This window comes from Varanus komodoensis, unplaced genomic scaffold (genome assembly GCF_004798865.1).
Source record: "Varanus komodoensis strain SLA01 unplaced genomic scaffold, ASM479886v1 scaffold7_1, whole genome shotgun sequence".
Taxonomy (NCBI): domain Eukaryota; kingdom Metazoa; phylum Chordata; class Lepidosauria; order Squamata; family Varanidae; genus Varanus; species Varanus komodoensis.
The window spans coordinates 18,951,201-18,975,094 of NW_025336479.1; the positions used below are offsets into that span (position 1 = coordinate 18,951,201).

At 41.1% G+C, this 23,894-nt stretch overlaps 1 protein-coding gene across 1 annotated transcript in view; it reads left to right on the forward strand.

Annotated features, from left to right (window-relative positions):
- The window catches only part of DOCK2 (dedicator of cytokinesis 2), a 315,348-nt gene that overhangs the window by 236,231 nt on the left and 55,223 nt on the right, over positions 1 to 23,894 (forward strand). The window contains exons 30-33 of the mRNA XM_044453756.1: positions 4,121 to 4,199; positions 11,555 to 11,655; positions 11,758 to 11,816; positions 16,194 to 16,342. Coding sequence (XP_044309691.1) covers positions 4,121 to 4,199; positions 11,555 to 11,655; positions 11,758 to 11,816; positions 16,194 to 16,342 — 388 coding nt within the window. The remainder of the gene's footprint in view (positions 1 to 4,120; positions 4,200 to 11,554; positions 11,656 to 11,757; positions 11,817 to 16,193; positions 16,343 to 23,894) is intronic.

The following is a 23,894-nucleotide window of genomic DNA, read 5'->3' on the forward strand; positions in this document are numbered from 1 at the left end:
GAAGCCTTGAAGCAGGACATGAGGACATCAGTACTGGCTTGTTCATGTTCCAAGCAAATAAAAGTGCTGCCCATGATTCTGGAAGGAACATATAGTCCTCGTGGCTCGTCCCTCATCTTGGCCTCCACGAATGTGTCTAATTCCCCTTTAAAACTGCCTAAGTTGATGGCTTTCACTACATCATGTGAATTCCAGTTTAACAACATGCTGTGTGAAAAAGTAAAGATTGGATTTGCCTCCTTAAAATCATCCTCTTTCCTCTTTAAAAGGTTCTTTCACAAATCCCCAAGCTGCTTTAATATACTCATTTGGGGTAGATCAAAGAGGACTGTGGAGGTTCTGTGGTAGTAGAGGGGGATAGATGCTGCCAGAAAAATGTCCATGCTTGTGTGTTGCATTAGGTAACAGCCAACATTTACATCTATATGGTTAAATTGTCCTGTGAGTGAATTTGAAAATGCTAAGAACCCAAGGACTGCATTATCTTTACCAAATGGCTCACATCAGGGGAACAATCACACTATACAAACATAAGTTTTAAAATATTTGATGATGGAGTGAAAGGAAGCAAATTATGAGTGTGGATTCAGGGAGCCGTTCTTACCTCAGAAATATTTAAACGAGAGCCTATTCTCTTAGCAACAGATGATACAGCATTAGGAGTTTCAGAAGGAAGCATTTTATGCTACCAAGAAACAGTCAATTCAAATTAAATCACTTCATCATTCTGATGGCTACATGACAAGTCCTGCCAAAGTTCATACATCAGACATCTGTGCTTCTGAAAAATTTCAGATTCATAATGGGCTGTCATACTGAGTGTTCAGTTCCATCTTACAGTGCATTCCCTCCATGAATTGGTGGATTCCCACACTGTTCTCAAACGACTGCTGCCACTCTTCTTCCAGAACTGACATTTTCCCTCTTCTTGCACTTATCTCTTCCTTTGTCAAGTTATTCCACCTCCATAGTATTTTGCATCTACAGGATGAAACTATCCATTATAATTTGTTCTCTTCCACATAGGTTGGGAACATTAGACACTGGCCTATACTGACCCTAACCCCATCCTGTGCCTTGCATTCTGCAAACTAACTGGCAGCAACAGCTTTGCAGGGTTACTCCTCCTCCTTATTTGCCCTGTAGCAGCAGTTCTGCACCTTCTGTTTGCAGAGGTGGCTACCATTTCAGCTTCTGTAGATGAATCTGGATTTATGCTAGGTCTAATTTCAGCTCTGAGATGTACTGACTGTATTCTCCTGGCTCTGTGCAACACTACCCTTCAAAATATCGTAACTATTAGGGCAGAATTAGAAGCTTATTTTGACAACTATTGATCTTCCTGGATATTTTTTCCCATTCTTCTGATGCTGAGAGACATTTGGTAGAACACTTTGCTGGATGGTTATTTGGGTCAACCTCTTTGACTGAAATGTTAAAATGATACATTTCTGCCAAATTTAAGGATAGAAAACTTTTAATGAGTTCATTAAACTTAATTGGCAATGCCCATTTTCAAGATTAATTGCTTTCTGCTTTTAACAGATATTGAGCTGGCTAGGAAATATGTGGAGTAGCAGCATCTAACTAGCTCTGTGCAAGTCTGCAAATGCATGAGATGTTACTCACCCAGCCATATACAGATAAGAGCCAGCAGTGACTTCCATGTTGGTAGTAGCATGTTTTTAGCAGCTGCATTCATACACTTCCTAATTCAATGTAATATTTTCACATGACATTCATTAAGGGATAAAATGTAACTGTTGCTAGCAATATTAATAGTATTAATTTATTCTGTTATGAGTATTAATACTACTATGAATAATAATAATAATAGTAGTGGTAGTAGTAATAATGTGAAGCATGATGTCCATACACATACTTATGCAGAATGTTAAATTCTAAAGAAACTTGTGCCAATCCAACATTCCCTAAACCATAACTGTTGACCATTATACCTTGTTTTCCAAACTAAAAATATGCATGAATGGGTGTAATTACTTTATGATTAAAATGTCATGAGAGATAATGCAGAACATAAAGCAAAGGCTTGTCATTCCCTTTATACAGAAAAAGTTTCCTACTGTTAAGACAGTGAAATGCTATGGCCCCTTGGACTACATGCAAGTTTTCCCTTAGGTTCATTTTCTTTTAACAAATATTTCACACATTCTGCCCCCAGGATTCATAAGGTGGCCTACAACAGTCAAATGGTGACATAACTTAGATAACATGGACCTAAAACCAATTTTAAAAAGCCATTCGAAACTAACTGAATAGCAACACAACATGCCAAGAAAGCCCCTGCAGTAGTGCTATCCCTGAAAAGCCCGTCAGAAGGAAAGGTAGCTTGCCATCTAAAAACAATAAATGAATTTGCCCTGCAGTTTCATGGGGGAAAGGCAAGGCTGCTGAAGATGCTCTGCTCAGAGACTATAATTAACCCCGAGTGCCAAAGCCTTAACTAGTGTGGGCAAAATGTGAATTTGGGGACATGCAAAGCCAGGAACTCTTTGTTGCAGTAAGTGCTAAATATTATTTCCTCAGTGCCTGTTTAAACCTGTGAGATACTTTGACCAAAGTCTAATTATTTGATGCATGCATTTTGCCAAATTTTTTGTGGTGTCTCATTCTTCCACGCTTTCAATATCTTCCTATCCTCCCATAATTAATCTCTGCCTGGGTGCTTCCCGGTGGAAGCCTCCCAGGACTCAGTTCAATGACATTGTGCAGCCATTCCATCTTTTCATCTTCAGCATTTCATTTGTGGAAAGAAAAGAAAAATGGGCAAAGTGGTGGGAAAACATGGGAGATTTCCAAGTGGAGCCACTCTTAATCCTTTGAACCAGGCAGGGTGATTGCATGAGAAAAATTTCTTCTGGAAGTACCCCTGGTTTGTAAGCTGCGGCTGCAGGAAGGCTCACCTACTTTTCTACCGCTGAAGGACAATTAGGAATCCAGTAGAGATGATCAACTGTTTGGTACAGCTTTGCACAGCACAGCAGACCTCTCAAGGCAAAACACTCGCGGTAATAGAAAGCAATCTCACACAGTCCCTTGATCAGTTCTATCATAATAAAAAGTGCATTTTGCAAGGGAAGCATATGTCATGGGGTGATAATTGTGGGCTAACTGCTACCACAGAGAGTGTGTATACAGGCGCCAACAGAGGGAAAATAACACTGTGACTGATGTATGCTAGTGTGAATTAATTAAATTATGCCTCCTTTACTGTAAGGGGGTGCCCAGGGTCCAAAGAGCACTGCTGTGCATGCAGCTAGCCTACCATTTCTTCTCACTACAGCCCCTGGAGCTGCATCGAACCCTGCTCCCCAGGTTTCCTGAACTTCAGGAGGTGTATCTAGCAATGTTAGGTAAGATGAGTATTCAGAGGAGACACAGGTCAGGAAACACACAGTGTCTGTTGATAAGACTGGCCTATAAAGACATTGCTGAAAAAAAAATCACTGTGTCTTTTCCAGAAAAGTGGAGCAGGAACAGGAGTTGCCATATTGACTTCTGTATTGCCCTTTTGAGTAATTACAGAAACAGTGTTGTTTACATGTTGCATGTCTTGCATAAACAGGGATGATAGTCATTTAATTAGTTCATGTACAGCCAGTCAAAAAGAATTGGTAAATAAACAGAATAACTTAATAGCTGTGCGTATTTCATATTTCTAGGCATTAGGTAGAAGGCTATTCCTAATGAGCTCAGAGTCAATCTGAATCATTGAAGAAGTTAATATTTCTGCCTGACTGATCAATTAACAAAAACATAGTCTTTAAAAATAAGTGTATCGCTATGTCTTGGGAAGTGATGACTGTGAAAGATTTATTATGCTATATTCACAAGAAAGAATAGTAATTGTGCAGCAGACCAAAAAGACATATCCTATTTCTGTGGTGAGTTCTAATTAGAACATACTGCATACCTGATATGAAAATAAATTCTTTCCCTGTGTATAATATATCATTAATTTTATGCTGTTGCAAGTAGTATGTATTCTGTGAGTGTATTCTATGTGACTACTTATCATTCATAGTTTGTCTTTAGTTCTGCTTCAGTAATAGCAAAGATAATAACATTCCATTGGATATTTTCAAACTCATTCTTTCAGAGTCTTTCTGAGAGCCATCAACAAGTTTTCTGAGACTATGAACCAAAAGTTCCTAGAAAACATGAACTTTGAAGAACAGGTGAGTGGCCGTTAGATGTCATAAGAAGCTTTTAAAAAACAAACACTGTCTTGCATTTACTTATCTCAAAATCCTTTCTGTGTTTTATTTATGTGACTTCTGGCACATAAAGTGAGAACTGCAGATCAGTTTATGTGCTGCTTGATTACAGACACTCAGAACATATGCAATGATAAGGCATCAGCTGTGCATGGATTTTCTTCAGAATGTTAGGATGTCAAGATGTTTTGCTTTTACCGTCCACTTAACAGTAGCATGTGATGAAACAAATAATTGGGGCAACTATCCACCTCATGAGTTGGTATCCTATCTGGAACTGGTGCTAATATAAACTGTGTCACACTATCAAAAGTGACCTCTATTAACACTAGTACCACATAGGATACTTTGCATGGTGTCACATGCTGACCGTAGCAATGCCTCAAGAAGGTAGAATTCTCCCAGAGCCGTCACTGATTCTCCTTTAATTTAAGATATTAAAATAGGGTCAGTAAATCTGGCCACTGAACTAGATACTGTAATCTTGAAATATCAAGCAGGGCTTATTTGTGGTAGAAGGATGTTGGGTAATGGATGCATCCAAGCTCCAGGGAATCTGTCCATCCAGCATTCACAGACGTCCTTTTGTGCTTGTTGGTGTCTTGGAAAGGGAACTGCACCAAGAGGAGATCTGCAGCTGCATGCGGAATTAAGGTTGCGCAACTGGCAGCCTTCTGCACCACACGCGGCAGCATAAACAAATTCATGGAAGAGGGACAGCGCGCGGGCAGCAATGCTCGTGTGGGGCTGGATTCCTGGCAAGCACTGTGCAAACCCTGGGAGCACTTGCCTGGAACTCAGGCTCATGATCGTGCCACAGTGGACCAGACTCTGGGAAGATGAGCCCAAGGAATCTGATGCACTTCCATCCCAAATGGATCCCTCCCACATTCCCTTACGGTAAAACATAACACACACATACGCTCTCTTCCCTCCCCCTTCTTTCCTTTGTTCTGTTTTTGTTAAGTACAAAAACTCCTTTAATCTGCAGCCTTGAGTATATTACCTTGTAAGTTGACCAAACTGAATCCAAAAGGTCTTCCCTAATTAACAGATTGACAGCAAATTTCTTATTTCTTCAGGCTACACATGGGAACTAAGGTACTAGGATTTAAATACCAATGAAAATATCTTGCTGCTAAAAATCATTTTTATACTTATCCGCCTTACGCACACATGCAGGCTCGGTCGCGCTCTCTCTCTCTCTCTCTCTCTCTCTCTCTCTCTCTCTCTCTCTCACTCTCACTCTCACTCTCACTCTCACTCTCTCTCTCCCCCCCTCCTTCTTTCCTTCTGAACACAATAGGAGGTTACATCTCCAGTCTAAATGCCACAAGGTGAATGTGTATATGAGTGTTTCCAGACAATACACTTTTAAGCCTGAGCATGGCTAGTGTAACACCTTTTCCCCTTACCTTATCACAATTCTCTAACATATACTGCTGGACATAATTAAATACAATAGGGCACACTCAGTATTAGAAGATAAAACTTACTTCCATTTTTAGCATACATAACTCTTACTAGAGCCCATTGTATGTTTGCCTCCTTTCTTGTTTGTGTTTTATTTATTTAGAACAGCACATTAAAAATACAATATAAAATAAACTGTATTCAAACTAAAATGGATTAAAATGTTACATTCGATATGCGGACAAGATCAATCTAATTTTTGTAAGGGGAAAAAAAAGGACCAGCAATGGGTGCTTGCTGATGTCATACATGTGATTAGACTCACCTGAGCAGACGTCAGAGACATTTTATTTCAGCTTTCAAGGCTGTGTTTCGGCTGAGTCTGTGTTTGGAGCGTAGAGAAAACTCCACTGCTCTTTGCACTGGATCTTGCCATATGCTGCAGTGGGAGGGACAGTAGCTGTAGTGGAGGCTGACACATAAGTATGTCTTTCAGATCTCACAAGAAGTGCTTATTTTTCACTGATGATTGGTATCCAGTTCCAATCAAAGTGTGTTCACTCCCTTTTTGTTACCAATGGCTAATCCCTTGCTGCAGCTGCAACTGGATGTGGCACCTCTCTTTAAACGAATGCAAAGGGCCTTGCCATTATAGAAAGGAGATAAACAAAGAAGCAAACAAGAAACTGTAATTCTTACTAGAGGCTTAAAAATGTAAAGACTAAGAATTTACTTTTTTCATCCTGCTAAATATTTGTATTGTATGCAGAAATATGTAAATTCATACAGATTTATATGTACACATTCTGGACACATATACCAACATAAATGTGTGCTCATTTTAGAAATTTACATTCTCTCTCTCTCTCTGCATGTGTGTGCACATGCGCATGTGTATAAATTTCAAATATGTGAATATAGTCTAACACATTTGTTTTATTTTGTGGAAACGTGCTGATTTACAGCTGCAAGTCGCATTTGGGTCTGAGTGGCAAATTGCTCAGATATGAGGGGCAGAACTTCAGTGAAGTGAACGTGCATGTCTGTGGTTGAGCATGCACACATGCTATATATGAGATCAGCATTGGTGGCCTTTGGCTTGATCCTGCACTTTTCAGAGATGCAAAGATAACACAATGCCATCAAGACATCGTCCTCTCACACATTGATGAAAAGCACAAATGCCTTGCATATGTTGATTGCCAGTCTTCTTCATAACACCCAAAACACATGTTTATCTACTTCTCTGTGCCTTTCAGCTCCACTTTTTAAGTGTGCAAGTCCTGTGCATTCACAGGGCCTGCAAACCTCACTGTAGGAAAAGATACAAAAGTGTCTATTCAGACATAACTGAAAACCATAAAACATCTGCATCTCTGAACATCCCACCCTAGGAAAGGTGTTACGTGCTACAGAGATCTAGGATTCAGGCCCACAAGAGGGGGGAACCCCCCCCCACAGAAAAAAGCACATTCTTGCATATGCTAATTTACACATAGTCTAAATTCTGTCTCTGTGTGTCTTTAAAGAATCTTGTGTCTTAAAAACCTTGTCTCCCTATTTGTAAAAAGTCATCTGCACAGGAGAGAGGAGGACATTCAATTTTAGGGGATTCAAAAAAAAAAAAAAAACCCTTCTGGAAGAAAGATTCCAGGGTGGGGAAGCAGGAGGTGAATCACATCTGGGCAAAAAGCCAGCTAATTCTATGAGGTGGGATGCAACAGAGATGCTCAGGACCCGCGGATAGCAGGGTGGTGGGACAGATGGTGTCCCATAGAGTCAGATTTGGGGCCCAAGGCAAAGGACAGATTTGGGGCCCAAGCCCTAGTGGACTGCTCTCTAACTCTGCCTCTGTCCCTCACACGTCTTACATGCTCCCTTTTAAAAGTTTAGAAGAACAGCAACAATATTTAGAGAATAGGTACCATTTCTACACAAGATAGAGTCCTTTCGGATTTCATTAGAATTGCTTTTGTAGAAATACCACCCAGTACTTCCACATCCCCCCCTTTAACAGAGATATTTAGGAAAACACAGGATTTCAGTGTGTTCAGTGAGACTGCAGCAATATATTTTCTTGATTCTCTTTCATTTGGTGAATGCTTTTAAAGTATGCATAAACAATGTTTCCTATCTGCAAGTGAATTTAATGCTTGGGGAAACATGCCAGGCCGAATGGATGCTCTTCCAGCCGGGCATTTTGCCACCTCGTCACGCAGCAGGGACAAAACGGGAAACTCCAAAAGGGCAAGTTTCCTGACTGGGCTTCTTCTGCGAGTCCATCTGCTGTCTTGAAGGGATGACCTGTCTGAGCAGTCAGAAGCTCATTCCTTCTCTGTGCCTGCTCGTTCACGACAGTTGCGCAAAGGGAGCAATTAAGGCCGTGCAGGACTCCACTCAGACACTCTGTTGCCTCACAGTTAAATCTGGCTGCTACTGAAAGGGGCAACCACCTTGCAGCAAAAGAGTGGAATGGGGGGTGTGACGGCTCCCTTCTGACTGCTTTGCTTGTCCATCTACCAGTGTGGCTGTCACAGAGCTAAAGTAGGAAAGAAATTGGGATGGGCTGTGCTGCACAGCAACAACATAAAGGAAGGTGGGATTCTCTGCTTAGGAGTAAGCCAACTGAGTAGCGGTAAAAAAGAAGCCAGTGCATGAAAAATAATAATTCTACTTGGCCCTTTAATAAGCATTCAGGTTCTTAACCCTGATTAATTTTTCATGGGTTTGCCACTTACCAAGTAATAGTAGTAAAGTACGTGGCCCTACTTTTTGAAAGAACTAGTCCGTTTATGTTTCGGTCCTTCTGCAAGATTGTTTGATCGGGGTGGTAGGAGAACAGTTAGTTGCACAAGGATTTGATTGAGCTGTGATGTAGACATAAAAATTATTGCAAGGAAGGTGAGTACTGGACAACAGTGTGATCGTATCGTCTGCTGTAATTAGTGTAGCATCGTGTGTGGGAAAGGGGGAGTGGATGGAAAGGGTAGGGTTAGGTTGCATGTTCAAAGTGAGTTTAATGAAGTTCCTCAGTGTCAGCGCCTTTGCTTGCCATATACTTTGTGTTTTTTCATTAACAGATAAAGACCTATTTATTATCCTTGGCTTAAAAAAGAAAGCAATTAGTGTGTTTTAAGATTCTTGAACTACTGCTAGCTTTTCCTCTGAGTTATGCCCTAGGTTTATTGATCCAGGAAATGACAGGCTGGTCAGCTCAGCCAGATTTCCCTATCAGGCAATATTCTGAAACACATGAACAAGCAATCAGTCTGCAAGCATCTAAGAAATAATGTATTGATTACTAGGGGTCAACAAGGGTGTATCAGGAATAAGGCATGTCAGGTCAACCTTATCTTGTTTTTTGACAGAGTTGCTAGTTCGTTAGGTCATGGGGATGCCCTGGACATGACATATCTTGATTTAAGCAAAGCATTTCCCATGATATCCCTGTTCACAAGTAGTAAAATGTGGGTTGGGTACCAGCTACAATTAGGTGGAGCCACAGTGGGTTGTGCAGTTGTACTCAGTGAGCATTAAGGAATGGCCCAGGATTCTCCTGGGAAAGCTCTGCAGAGGAGTGCACTGGGTCCCTCTCCTGACTCCTGCACTGCTCATCCTTTTTATAAATGACTTGGAAGAGGGTGTAGAGGACTTGATGATTAGATATGCAGGCAACACAAAGCTGGGAACTTACACTGAGCAAAGGGTTGGGGTAGATGATCTCTGAGGTCTCTCAACTCTCAGGTTTGGCCTCTGTGATTTACCTTCTGGGTAGTAGAGAAGTAAATAAATAATTGCATCAAACACACGTGAAACATAGCATACATCCAATAAATTTTCTTACTGTTTTTCAGCAAGTTTTCTTTTGCATTAGCAGTGTAGGTCGCTGCTACCTTTTCTTCTGCTTTTGTTCAAAGTTAGCTCAAATTTCTTCTTTCCCAAAAAGAAAAAAAGTGATAAAGACCAGAACATCCACTTTTCTCCATGCCTCCATGCCTCCCACTTCCATTCAGTTCTACCTTGGTCACTGCCTTGCACAGCTACTGCTTACCAGCCATTGTCCCTTGCTCTTTTAAATCAGACCAGAATTGTGGGTCTGAAGTGTGATGATGGTGACTCCTCTTCTTATAAAGTTCAAGGTGATTTTAAACACAATTAAAGAATACAATGTTTTACACAGTGTGTGGGTAGCGCTAGCCTGTGTTTTCTCCATGACTGATGCCTTGAGATCCTTCTCCCTGAGCAACTTTCCTCATGGGTCCATCAGATTTTGGACAGCTTGTTTACTGCCAACCGACATCCCAGCTGTCTGCTCAGATTCTGTGGTCCCCTTGCCTTTGAAACCTCCAGATTTCCTTTGATTGGACGTGCTCAATTCAATAAGCTGAAGTGAGAGCTGTAACACACTTTTATAGATGTACATTTGGGAAATAGGGGGGAAATTGGGTGGCCAGTGATTGATATTGTGTATTCCCATTAAGTAAGGGAATCTATTTTTAAAAATGCAAGTGTCTCTGTTCTGTGTCTCATTAGCTACAATTCCTCTTGAGCTTATGCAGAAGTACATGGAAGTGAATGTAATTTTTTATATATTTAATAAGGCCCAAAACACAGTCACTTTATCTGGAGTTTCAATTATTTTAGGTTGCTGAATGAGCTGTGGGTGATGTTTAGATGTTAATGTTAAAAAGGCATACTGTCCTGCATTAGTATTAAAATCCCGACTGCTAGAAAACATAGCCTATACAGTCTCAACTAATTCTTGTATTGTCAGTTGAAGTGCATACTGTTCCATGGGAATGAATGTTATCCACATTGTATAGCTCAGGGAAAGACCTTAAAATAGGATAAACTTTGGGTGACTTCTTCTCCTGGAAAAATCTCCACATTACGTTTTATTGTTCCTGTGTGTTCATGCCAGCACAGAAGAACTACTATGATCACCTTTTAACCAATCCTGACATTTTAAGTAATGTTTATTATAAAGACATTTCTGTATTTATTGATCTAATAAACTAGGGATGAGTCCTGTCCCAGGGGTTTCATCAAAATAGATCCTTACCATTTTCTTGATGAGAGGAAAGTGGGCAATATTTCAATCAATTCATCTAGAAAGCTAGTGTGGTGTGGAGGTTACCATACTGAACTCAGACAGGAGAGGCCAAGTGCTAGTCCCAACTCTGCCACGAAGCTCACTTGGGTAACTCTGGGCCAGTTGCTGCCTCTCAGCTGAAAATGCCTCATAGGATTGTTGCGAAAATAAAATGGAGAGAAGGAAGCGTCATCTTGGGCTCCTTGAAGGAAAAGCAGGAAAAGAATGTACCAAATGTTAATCAAAATAAATCTGCAGTTCCTGTGAGGATGAGGCCATCAGATTTTGTAGCTCTTTGAAAGACTGAATAACAAAGGGAGTGTTTGTGAATGACCTGAAATCAGCAGGAGTTATTTTTTCGCCATACGTTATGTTTGTTCTTACAGGACCTCATATCATCAAAAGCAAGTGCAGTTTTTCCTGCCCACAAAGCTATGGCTAGCTTGTGCCACTCTCACACAATATAATTGCATTGGTTGTTCAGATCTGGGGAGTTGTGATTAACTTGGGATGCGCCCGGTTTCACAAGCAAGGCTATAATGTATGGCTTAGTGTATTCGCTAATGAACCCCATATGAATCTTCTGATGCTATTCCAAGAATGCAGGCCAGTGGGTATAAAAATCACTGTCTTGTCTTTAATCTAATTGCAAGGTAATAATAGCTTACAACTTACATAATATTAAAAACTTGCACTGCTTTTGCTGGTTGACTTAATAAATTATTCAGGCTCCCTATAACTTAATATCACCTTCCTTTTAGGTGAAACCCATTACATTTTTTCAGTTTTCTGTCTTCTGCTCAATTTACAGCTGTGGAACAACTATTTTCATCTTGCAGTGGCTTTTATCACCCAGGATTCCTTGCAGCTAGAACAATTCTCCCATGCAAAGTGCCTTAAAATCTTGAACAAGTAAGTCTTGAAAGAAAGAAAGAAAGAATTTGAAAGCCATCTTTTTTCTCATTTACACAACAAAGCTTTGATCAAGATAATGTCTTCTGTATTCGCTTACAGGTATGGAGACATGAGGCGCTTAATTGGCTTTGCTATCCGTGACATGTGGTACAAACTTGGTAAGTAATGCTGCCAGAAAGATGTTCAAGGAACACACTCCTAGTCAAGGAACATTTCTAATCAGCTGTGATGGTAATGATATTTGATTTATTTTTACTGTGTTACTAAATGCCTGTGTGTTTGTAAGTTGTCTATTTATCTGTATTTGCAGTAGGGAGCAGCCTATATGGGATAAGAGCTTTGAACCGTGTGGAGGCTGTTATGGGAGTAGAACATGTGGATCAGGAAAAGTAGAACAGGAAAAGGCCACCATGGTAGTGCAGAGATGCTTTCTTTCTCTTTCATGGGTAATGAAAGGGAAAGAAAGCAAAAGGCATTTTGTTAACACACTGTAGCTCCTCCAAGCCTTGTGACACTGACAGTTCCACAGTGCTGACCTTAATATGGACCGTCCTAAACTAGTGCACTTGGAAAGTTAGTTTCCAGAGAGGACTCTCCCTTCCTGCCTCCAGAGTCCATGATCTGATGCCATTTAAAAAAAATGGGTTCCTGTCCAGGGATAAAGGAATATTTCTTGATACTGAATGGAACACAAGGATGGCAATACAGCTTGTCTTTTATCAGTATCTAGCAAGCACATTCATTCATGCATACACTCCTGGATAAGAGTTCTTCTCATGCAGACCTTTATATGCCCTTCATCATAATAGCATTCTCTTTTACCTTATTCATACATCTGCAGTTCAGAAGGACAAATGTGTTCTATTCAGAAGCAGATGGGGTATTTGAATTCCCAATTCCTGCTCAAATTAAAGAGTATTTGGATGTCCAGGGCTGTGCACGAGTGAAAAGGATGGTCATGGTTGAAAAAAAAAAAAAATCTAATCTTGGTCTTCATTCAGCTACACCAAAGTTGGAAGGAATTCAACTGAAAGCTGGCTCAGGCTGTAATAACAATGAATAGGAGGTCTTTTCTGACATGTCCTTCCAGTGTGTGCGCAAAAGAAGCCATTTAAGAGGAAACATGTGCAGATATATGCAACAGAGTTGTTCTGCTGGAAGCACCTTCTCTCAACCAGACCAGGAAGGTGAATGATTCTCCCTCCCCTTCCTGCCTGAGCTCTGTGTGCTCACAAAATCTGCTGTGGAGGGCCGGGAAACCCTCCTGAGCACATAGGGCTGCTACGAGGATGAGAGAGGGAGAAAGCACCATTGCGCTGGTGGCTGTCTGCTAGGGTGACAGTAGACTTAGCAGCCATTGTGTTAGTATGTTGCCCTCAAATTTCCTCTTGATTAAAAGTGAAGATGTAGTGAAGGAAAAAGAAATAGAAAGGGCAAAATTAACAGGGGCCTGTTTCGTTATGCAATGTGCTCCTATGTACATCTGTGCCAAAGTAAACCCAGTTAACCTCAACAGACTTACTCCCAGTTATGGAATTGCAGCTTTGGTGTGTGCTCTTTTGCCAGAGTTAAGTACCCTGCTAAATGAGCTTTTGCTCATGAACTGTGCAACAATCTTTTGTTTTTGAATGTGCCTATTCCCTTTGGTGGAGGTGGCGAATCTCTTTCTTAAGCTAGAAGTGTAAAGAAGTAATTTAGTGAGCAAATATTGATGTTCATAACTGTTCATTCTTCCCGTATTTGTACCCGTATTTTTTTCAATTGGCTTGCAACGGGATACTGAAGCAAATAATGTTTTGCATAGAGATGATGAATGTGTTCTGCTGAGATTTAGGGGGAAAAAAATGCTACAGCATTAAAAATTGTGAAAACAGCTGTTTAATATTCAATTGAGAAGGAAAAGAGTGGGATTCTCGTCCCATGTTTTTGCATCATTACAAGTTTTAAAATTTCATGACTATGAAAGGGAAATGCCATGTTCAATATCTGTTGTGTAGGTTTGACTCCAGGAGCATGAAAGTGTTTATTTAACACATTTTCTTTCACCAGTCAGAGTAGCATTTTCGACTGTTCAAGTACCTTATGCAATCCCTATTTTGCCTAACTCATTAAATCTGTATTTCACTACCTTTCAGTTTGTCCATCAGTACTCTTCTAGATGCTGCATAGCATGGAAATTCTTAAGGGGCAGGGACAGATGAAAGAGGGATCAGGGCTTGGGGGAGGGGAGGGTCTCCCTCCATCCCTTTTCCAGCAAATTGGCTCCCCACACCATCACCATGGTTATTTGCTCTACACTGGAACATGTATGGGTACCGAGAGGTTTAATTATGTATGTCTGAATGTCTGCTATACCTTAACAAATAGATCAGTCCCTATTTTTACTATTTAAGTATGAAGTGCTCTAGATAACAAGCTGGAAAATGAGACTTTGAAAACAGGATCCAGATTACTCATCGAAGTACTGCTGTTGTGTTATACGGTGCCTTCTGCCCGTCTGCAATACAGTAAATCATATCTAAAACCAACCACAAATTAGTGTTTTTCTCAATCTGCCTTGTCTGAAGTATTACACATTATTAAACACTGCTAGAGGATGGATGTTAAAAGCCAACAAACAAATGGTTTGAGCTGCTCAGTATTTTATTTTATCCTGCGAGTAGCCATATTGGAGGAATATTCAAACCCTGTTTTTTCCTGTTAGGGATGACATTTGCAAGCTCATTTCTTCATTTTTTATTGTCTGTCATAATTGCAAATGTCTCCTAAGGCTCCCTATTTCATGTGGCTTTTAAGTCATTGTGCAGCCAATCTATAATAGAGTTACCAGAACACTATTTCTATTCTGAGCTTTCTAATGGTTGACATTATTCATCCAGGAATGAAGGCAGATAAGTTTTGTCCATTGTGACGAAGACAAGGGCACATGTCAAATGGATACTGTAAAATGTTCTCTGATAGATTGGTTTTGATGGGAAGGGGTAAGAAAATATATTGTTCCCGATTATTTTCTTTTCCAAGCATCCTCAGCAGTGAAATGTTTGAAACTGGAATGTGACTGAATGTGAAAGTCTGCATTCATTTGGCTCTCACTTGCTTATTGGAGGTGCTAATAGACCCCGCCATCTTAGAATGTGAATGCGCTGTGGTAGGGTTAGGGTCATGCAAGGGTTAAGGTCTTACTGAACCAAGCCCTGTGTATGATTGCTACAGTGATGCTGGCAACACCATACAAATAATGTGATATATTATGCTTTACATTGCAATAGCATGCATATGATGCTTTTTGCAAATTGCTCAAAGAGCTTCATAGGTACACAGCTGTGCAAAGGAAGAAAAAAACAATTGTACACATGGGAGGGTTAACACTGGGAGGCAGTGACCTGTATGTAAATATGTAGCTGAAATCTGAGCCACAGACATCATGGTTTTAACCCACTGAAGGGCATAAGTTGTTAATAGCAGAATGGGGAGACAGAAAGCCTACATAAAATGTCCAGGCCTTTAAAAAACTGTAATTGGAAAAAGGATCTAAAAGCCTATTTGCTAATTTATTGAAAACCCATATCATTAGCAATTGGCCAGGATGATGCAGCCTGCAGTGCTCCTGGACTAGGAGCACAGGAGGCTGCCTTATAATGCATTGCTCCCTGTAGCCCAGTTTTCTCTGCACTGACTGGCAGTGGTGCCCCAGGGTTTCAGGCAAGATTCTTTGCCAGCCCCACATGAGGGTACTCACAGTCAGACCTTGAACCTTCTGCATGCTCTATCACACTGAGCTTTCGCTGCGCCAGTATTTCTGCCTGACTGAAAATCACATGCTTACTGTGCTGGGGTATATAGTAGAAAATCTACAGAACTGACATGAGAATGCATGCCTTGCTCATTTGGAAGCTGTTGGAACCACAGTTGCTGCTTGTTGTGATGTGGCTTATAGCCTTCTCCAGCAGTGGTTCCCTTTATAATTCCTTCCTTTGGTCTTCCTTTTCTTCTCCTGCCTTCAACTTTCCCCAGTATGATTGTCTTCTCCAGTGAGCCTTGCCTTCTCATGACATGCCTGAAGTACGACAGCTTCGGTTTTGATATTTTTGCTTCCAGGGCAAGTTCTGGCCTGAATTGTTCTTGGGATTGCTTGATTGTCTTTTTGTTAGTTCAGGGTATTCACTAGGCTCTCCTTCAGCACCATGTTTCAAACAAAGCCCTTTTTCTCCTGTCAGCTTTCTTCACTGTCCAGCTTTCACACTCAGTCATAGTGATTGGGAATACACTAGTGTGGATGATCCTGGCCTTGGTCTCCCATGAAATGTCCTTATGCTTGATGATCTTTTCTAATTCCTTCATTTGCTGCCCTCCTAAGTCTTAGTCTTCTTTTAATTCTAAAAATAGCTTAAAGAGTTTTTTTAAAAAATCGCAGAAAGATAAGTAAGTATAAGCCCATTACTGAAATGGATATATTTTAACATTTAAATGGCTATAAATGGTCTGCTTCTAAATGTCCTTCTCTTTTTAATGTTCGCTTTTGCACTTTGTTCCAGGGCAGAATAAAATCCGCTTTATTCCAGGGATGGTTGGACCAATCTTAGAAATGACTCTTATTCCTGAAGCTGAACTACGGAAAGCTACCATCCCAATCTTCTTTGACATGATGCTGTGTGAATATAGAAACAGTGGAGAATTCAAGAAGGTACTAAAACCTTTGTGTAGTATCTGTTGGTGTAATTGCCATTATGCTTAAATAATGGCAACAACAGATGGGACTAAATTGTTGAGATGTACTTGTGACACTTGACATTTTCTTTGGAATTGCGAATGTTAGAGAAGGAAGGGAAAGAGCCAGAACACTTTGAGTGAAGATGTGGAAGACTAAACTGATCAAATGTGATTTGATCTGGGCTCTTCCTATCATAACCATATCATTCAGCTGAAAGGTATAATCTAAGGAGCAATCCTTAAAGAATCATTGAATCACAAATAAGCCAAGTATAAACAGAAAATGCCTCAAGCACTTGTTACATGGAACATTTTACAAGTAATGAAATGAATTACATTGAACTGAAGGTGGGTGGCAAAATATGTGGTTGAATGAAAGAATGTAGAAGGGAACCCTATCAAAATCCTGCTAGGTGAAGAAACAAGGATGTGATATTTGGAGTCAAGAAAGGGTAGGGAACTGGTCCATCTGAGTTTTCAGAGTTCATTTTAATAAGTGAGTCTCTAGTGCTTTCATATATGGAGACATAAAGTAGGCTGTATCATAATTAATTTCTCAATAGGAATAATGAAATTTAATCTAATAAATGTAATCTAAAAATAATAATATCAGGTTACCTGGATTTACGTTCTGAATGTTCTTTAATTATAACTTGCTGCTTTACCACCCCTTCCCATATTCACCTGAAAATGATTGCTTCTGGGCTTGTGGAGGGGTAGTTTTCTTTCTCATCATTTTATTTTCTCTCCCTGTCCTTCATATATATGCTGTCTGTTTCTTTTGTGAACTTCTTGGGGAAGAGGTGGCACCTTAGGTTTCAAACAAAGAAAACCATTAAATTCACCAATTTTTATAGCTGGTGTGTCGCAATTGCGCTTGGTCTCTCTCTCTCTCTCTCTCTCTCTCTCTCTCTCTCTCTCTCTCTCTCTTTCTGTCGGTCAACCAGACATGGCTGCGTGGATTTATTTGTTGCTTTGTTGCTTATGCATTAGATATTAAAACACTTAATGGCTTTTATCTGGTGGTAAGTGAAATGTAAACTGAATCACAATTGAAGGTTCAGACCCAGGCCATGGTAAATTCATAATGATGGTTTTATTTATTGGTTGACTTCATGCAGAAAGACTGTTATCAATAGTTCATTATTTATTGTCTCTGGTGAAAGAAAACTCAGCATGGCTTATGCTGGTGGGCATGGTTACACTGCATTTTATTTAAGACATCATGATTGTATCAGCTGAGCCTGGAACAAACTGCCAGGTGGAATTACTGTTTTTGGGAGCCCAGCACAAAGCTTTTGGCCTGAGTCCAAGGCTGAAACCCATGTTGCTTCTTTGCATCTGTTCTTCCCTTGTCCTCTGTTTCCGTTCTTAATTACTGCTTCTTATTCTTGGTTTAAAGTTGTTTCTCTGGGGAGCAGTACAAACAAACAGGTAACCTCTTCCCCGTCAACTCTTGAAATATGTGACTCACACTAACTGCTTTGCAGTTACTCTGAAGACTGCAGGGTGCAAGCAGTTGTAGACGCCACGCAGTCACTAAATCAATTCCGAAGATTCAAAATGTACTTTGCTGCAGTATTACAACCTAAAGACATGTATTGCATATGGTGCCTAAAGTTGCACCCAGGGATGGAACAATGTATGGAAGCAGAAGACATGCTTTGAATGCTTGAGGGCAAAACCATGGTGTAGAACCTTAGACCAGTAGGCCAAGTCCAGCCCACTTGGGGTCCCATTTCTCTCCTAAGGCTTAATCTAACAATTAAAAAAAACGTTTTAAGCAAAACCATGCAGACATTCTTGTCCTTGCCCATTTGGTTTTTGGGCTTCCCACCACTGGAGTTTGGTGTTCAGGATGGAAGAGTGTCAAGCCCAGGGGTCTAGGGCCAAGTTCTAAGAGTCTCTTGTGGAAACATACCACCATCTGCAGCTGCTGGAGAAAACATGACCATATGGACAAGCGGTTCAACTTCAAAGCAAGGCAACCTTGTTATGTCTTACACCATTAGTCCATTTTCATCTTATTGTCATCATGTATATGTTTTACCTCTCTCTGTGCTGCTTTTGCAAGCCCTGTGCAGTTGTGCAGCCTGCAGATACGAGGACTCAAAGTGGGAAGGGAAATTGGCGTGCAGGCCGAATAAAGGAATAGATCGGGGTCCACAGACATAGCAAGGGAAAGATGGCAAGCTGGACTATGCATTTATGAACAGCAGCCCATCTAGTTGTATGTGAGCAATTCCTAGGAAGCAGAACTCTGTCTGACCCTCACTGCAAAGGTTATCTCAGTGACTGAAGGTGTCTGGAGATCATCAGATTTCGGGGCTGTCACTGCAGATACTGCCTAGTCTTGGATACAGCATTGCAGTTTTGTTGCCATTTGGATGGTGCTCTGTTTTCTTTATATCAGTAGATTATTTGAATTGAACGTTTATTTGTTGATATTTTGAATGAATATAGAAATTTTTTGTCCTGTAATTGTGAGTGAACCATCTTGCAATCTTCTGTTTCATTATTCTGATGTCGTGAGCTTCTTTGAGCATGGCTTACCATGAAAAGGTGCCACACAAATGTCAAATAAATGTGATGGTGTGGATGAACAGGAAATAACAGGCTGAAGCTCTTTCCAGGCAATGCTTTTATTTCACTGCCATGCATAGGATTTTACCTGGGCTTCAGAGGATGGTATCTTCTATTTGTAATCTTCCTGTGTTTTCCTAGTAGTTCTTCTGTATTGCTTTCTTACCACAGAAAACCCATTAAGGGAGCATCAATGAAATTGTGTCATGCCTTCTGCCAGGTAATACTAGGAGTCCCCCATCCGGAGGCGGCCCAACCAAGCTGCCTCACGAGTCAATCTGTTTGTGGGCAGCATTCCAGTCTACCATCAGTGCCAGGCTACTGCCTCAGCACACTGCAATGCCCTGATAGCATTTTAGGTCACAACAAAGTTCTTTTAAGTCCAGCACACTTTGGATTTCCAAAATATTCCTTTTAATATTAATGAAGCAAAAAAAAAAAGACATATTAGCAGACTAACCCACTGCAAGGCATCATTGAGACTGGCTGCAATTTTTGAGCTATTAAATATTTTACCTCTTATTATATTTTTAATGAAAACCTGATGCATTTAGTCTGTTCTCAAAAGGGTGTGTTGTGTGGCTTCACTCTCCTTAACCCACATAATACTGACGAAAATTAGTTGTCTGTATATGCAGGCGATTTTGTTGCTTTCCATTCATCTAAGGGTGCAAGGAGCTCCTAGCAAGGCCCACATACCCAGTTAAATAGCATTTCTAATAAAGCTCCTATTGAAAGAATCATTCCTGAATGATTCCCGAAAGACTGCATTTGTTGATCTGATAAAACATCTGGCACAAAAAGTGGGGGCATGGGGGAAATCCAGTGCCCTGTTTTCAAAACTATTTTTAGGATGGAAAAACAGTAAATTAATACATCATTGAAATAAACATGGGGTTAAGAATCTTCAAAAAAGATTTGTCTTTGGCTTAGAAAAGATTAATGCAGGCATAATACTATTTTTATTCTGGTAAGCAACATGTATTCATGTTGCAGATCTCTACTTAAATCCTTCACTCAATATTTCCATTACATATTCTAGCCAGCTCTGAGCAGGGTTTTAAATTACTTTTCTTTCATGGCAGTTACTAGAATGGCAACAGTAAGACTCTGAATGTTCCTTGATGGAATGTGAATTCATGGGGAGCTTTGCATCCCATATATAGGTGCCCATGTCTTGAAGTTGTCATATATAATAGGTGTCTATTTGAAAAGAAAATAGATAGTGAGCAATTGGAAGACGTTGTGAAAGAAACATGTGTCTTGCCCTTCTGGCATTACATTTTCCCCAGTCCCTTTGTAGATATTTTTGGTCCAAGGGAAGATGTTCACATCTCTTCCAGGAATCTTTGCTCTTCAGCTTTCATCTCCTCTGAGGCTCTCATCTCCTCTGTCAGTCTGGAGGCACCACAAGCACTGACAGATGTCCCTTTTATGGTGCACTTTTTGCAAGTTAGAAGAAAACTTAATCCTGCAAGGCAAGTTGTGGCTCAGAATTGCAACCAGAGTTACTTCCCTGTTGGATCAGGCCCCATCCCTGCTAGGGCGGTGGCGGGGGGACACAGTACGATATGACACAACCATCTATGCTAATTAAACAGAGGATCCACTTATTATGTCCATCTTGCTGTAGATAGGTAAGTTCTGCTTTTTGCTCTCAGTTCATCTATAGGCCGAATTAAACATTCTGCAGCTACATCTTTGGGGAGGCAAGGAAGGAATCATTGTTGGGACTGTACTACATGCAATGAGAGTTTTATCCCTTCCTTATGTGGCAGTGATTGGTATGACAAGCCCCATCCTTTGGGTAGGAGTCTTCAAAACAAAATGTTCCCACTGTGCCAGTGGAAACTTTTAAAACATTCTCATAGCTGGCTGGAGTGGTGGGGTCGTCATGATCATGGCTGGAAAAGGGAAGCAGCAAACCTCCTTTGCCTTGTGGTTCTGTGCAAACCCCCCTCCACCCCCAGCATCTGCAATTCATTAAAGGAAAACCAACCGCTACGCATTCAGTGTATCACGTATGTCGACATTAGCATGGTAGGGAAAGTGTCCCTTCACGCAGAAACTCAATGGAAATGAACATGTTGGCTTTACAACCAAACGCTGCCATGTGACATGGCTGTATTCTGTGCACACTTCCAAGATGCTCCTTTCCATTCCCGCTCGTCCTCCTCTTCCCCTTTGTGCCCCAGCAGTCAGTGGCCAGGTTTGCATGTAAAGGTCAATTAGGGGATAGCTGCACATGCAGGACGAGGAAGGGATGACCACAAGTTTCAGGCCCCTGAATCCTGGCTTGGAATCAGCGAATTATAGCATTGGAAGGGTCCAACAGATGTGGCTCGGAGGAGATGTGGACTGAATTTAGTTTCACAGTCCATGGACGCTGGCCTGTCCTTGCATGTGAAGCAGAAATCATGACATAAATCCAGCACCTTCACCTTGTGATTGCTGAAGGTCATTTATTGAATCAACATTGGTTTTAATTCTGGTCCCTGGTTATTATGTAACAGCAGATCAGTCTTTTCAGGGAAAACAGTTGCTGGAGATGGAGGAAATGGGGGTTCCTTCCTTTATTGGCTTCCATAAACCACAAGGGGTTCCCCAAGCCCACTGACTCCTCTTTGTTATGTAGGGGGTGCCATTTTCACGCTTGTGCCTGAACACTGGAAACAAATGTTCCAATGTTCATTTGGAACTCAGGAGTGATTGTATGTTATTGGAAAATTCATGATTGAGTTATCTTCAGTGTGTGTCCAGCAACCCACTGACGTGGCTGATATTTCTATCAGGTGTTTTTGATGTTGCCTCATCCCTTTCTGTGTGTCCTTTCATGCATGGCTGCCCACTGATAACCAGACATACACTCTCTCCTCTTCATATTCCTCCCTGTCTTTGGGAGCAGAATCGCTTTATACAGCTCTCCTGGCCGCCACAGACTCCCATTGTGAGTGTACTCAGTTTAATTTCATCGTCTTGCATCCTGTGCAATAGGCTCTGGAGGAAAGGAGCTGTGTGCAGGGTTAGGTTGCTTGCATCTTCCAGCACTGCAACCTTTCTGCCCATGTTGCAGGTGCTCCATTCATGCCTACATAAGTCTCCAAGTACGGCATCAAGGCAGCCCAAAAGAAGTCTGGCTTCAGCACTGAAGGAAGCTATAATCTCTTGAACAGCAGAGCAAAGCCAGAGAGGGGAGATCTGATAACCACTACCTGGTGATTTCCTAACTCCCGTGAAAACAAACATCTGGAGAGTGACAGTGTATTTATAGCTGTTCTTCACGGGCTTTGCCTTCTGCCTGCCTATTTGCCTATAGAGCAGTGGCACAGGGCCTGGAGAGATGAGCAGACTGTCTTGCAAATGGCACACAGATTGTTGCCAGCAGTTGGTGACACAGGCTGGACTGAGTCTCTAAGAGCAGATACGCTTTGGACTGTATTCCTACCTTGGACAGTGTGCTGGTACCCTCTGGCACTGGACGAGGGCATGGATGTGTGTTTTCCCTTGGCTGCATCTCCAGCTGCCACTCCAGCAAAGGAAGAACAGGCCAAGAGAATCAAAATGGAATTTAGATGTCTAGGTATTTTCAGCTGTTATGGAAACAGTTGACATGCTGTGCCTTGGAGTCAAGGAACAAGAGGAAAGGGAGAAACCAGACTTGCGGGAAGATATGAATAGAGTAGGGGGACACAAACCAGATGGACTGCGTAGGAAGCTGTCTGTGAAATGTATATTGGCAAAGAGAGTGGCTGGCTGCTGATAGTTCTAGGTTAGAATTAATATTCATATGAAAGAAAGAGAAGGGGTGGCTTTTGGGATCTAAAAGCTTGGCACTTTCAAAGCAGGATGGAGTGAAGCTTTACTTATTTTGGTGTCCACCTGCTTTACTTTCCTCACTTTACTTGCAGTTGCCTTGGTTTGTTCTTTGCTTTCCTCTTGAAGTAGAGTTTAGACCTGTACCTCTGCCAAAGCTTTGGGTTGGAAGGAAGCCACTGCAGAATACAGAGACTCTAGCAGCATAGGCTTGCAGTTTCAAAGAGAATCTATAAAATAGCAACCCATGTCCATGTTTCTGAGGTGAGGGAAGGGACATGTTATCTAGGGGGCCTGGACCTAATGGATGAAGATAGACATTTCAAGCGTGGAAACACATATTAAGAGGCTGATACACACATTCTCTGCTCTGACAACAAATGGTTAAGGATGCAGCAAATCTATGTTCACCCCACATCTATCATGCTTAGAATCCTACATTTTTCTTCACCCAGTGAAAAAAGGGGATAGTGGAAAAGACAGATACGCTGTGGAAGAGAGTCGTGCTTATTTGGCAGACCCTGGACCAGCACATTTGGGAAAAAATTGCTTCTATGAGCATTCTTTGTATGCTTTTAGTGATGTTTTGGAGGCAAACGGAAGAAATTCAGTGCCCTTGATTCAGTTGTTCAGCATATTGCACAGTCACAATTCTGTGTGAGATGTTTCTGATTTGAATGTTAGTTTTAGGGGACATGTCAGCATCATCAATTTGAAGGCGTAGTCATCAGTAATCAAATCAAACTAGCCTCACAAAGAAGGAAAGGTCAAGAAAAAGGAGGCGTTTTGTAGTATAGATGTTGTTGACAAAAGTGGTTTAATTACTGACATCAAACATTTCTGAAGAGCTGAACAGACACAGATGCCTTTTGTCTACTAATAATGAAATCTAGGCAACAAAAGACAAAGATGAAGAGAGGAGAGGACAAAGGCACATATTAGCAAGCCTTGGAAGGGGAATTTAATGGTAGTCAAGAGCATTAAATGGTCTCTAAAAAACATAGGGTGACCATGTGTTCTACTTTATAGAGGGGAGTCCTCTGTTTGAAGGTGTCCTTTGCTTGAAGGGCTGTACATTGAAAGTCTAGTTGAAAGCAAAAGCATGACGGGAGAGGAGGACAGAACCCTTG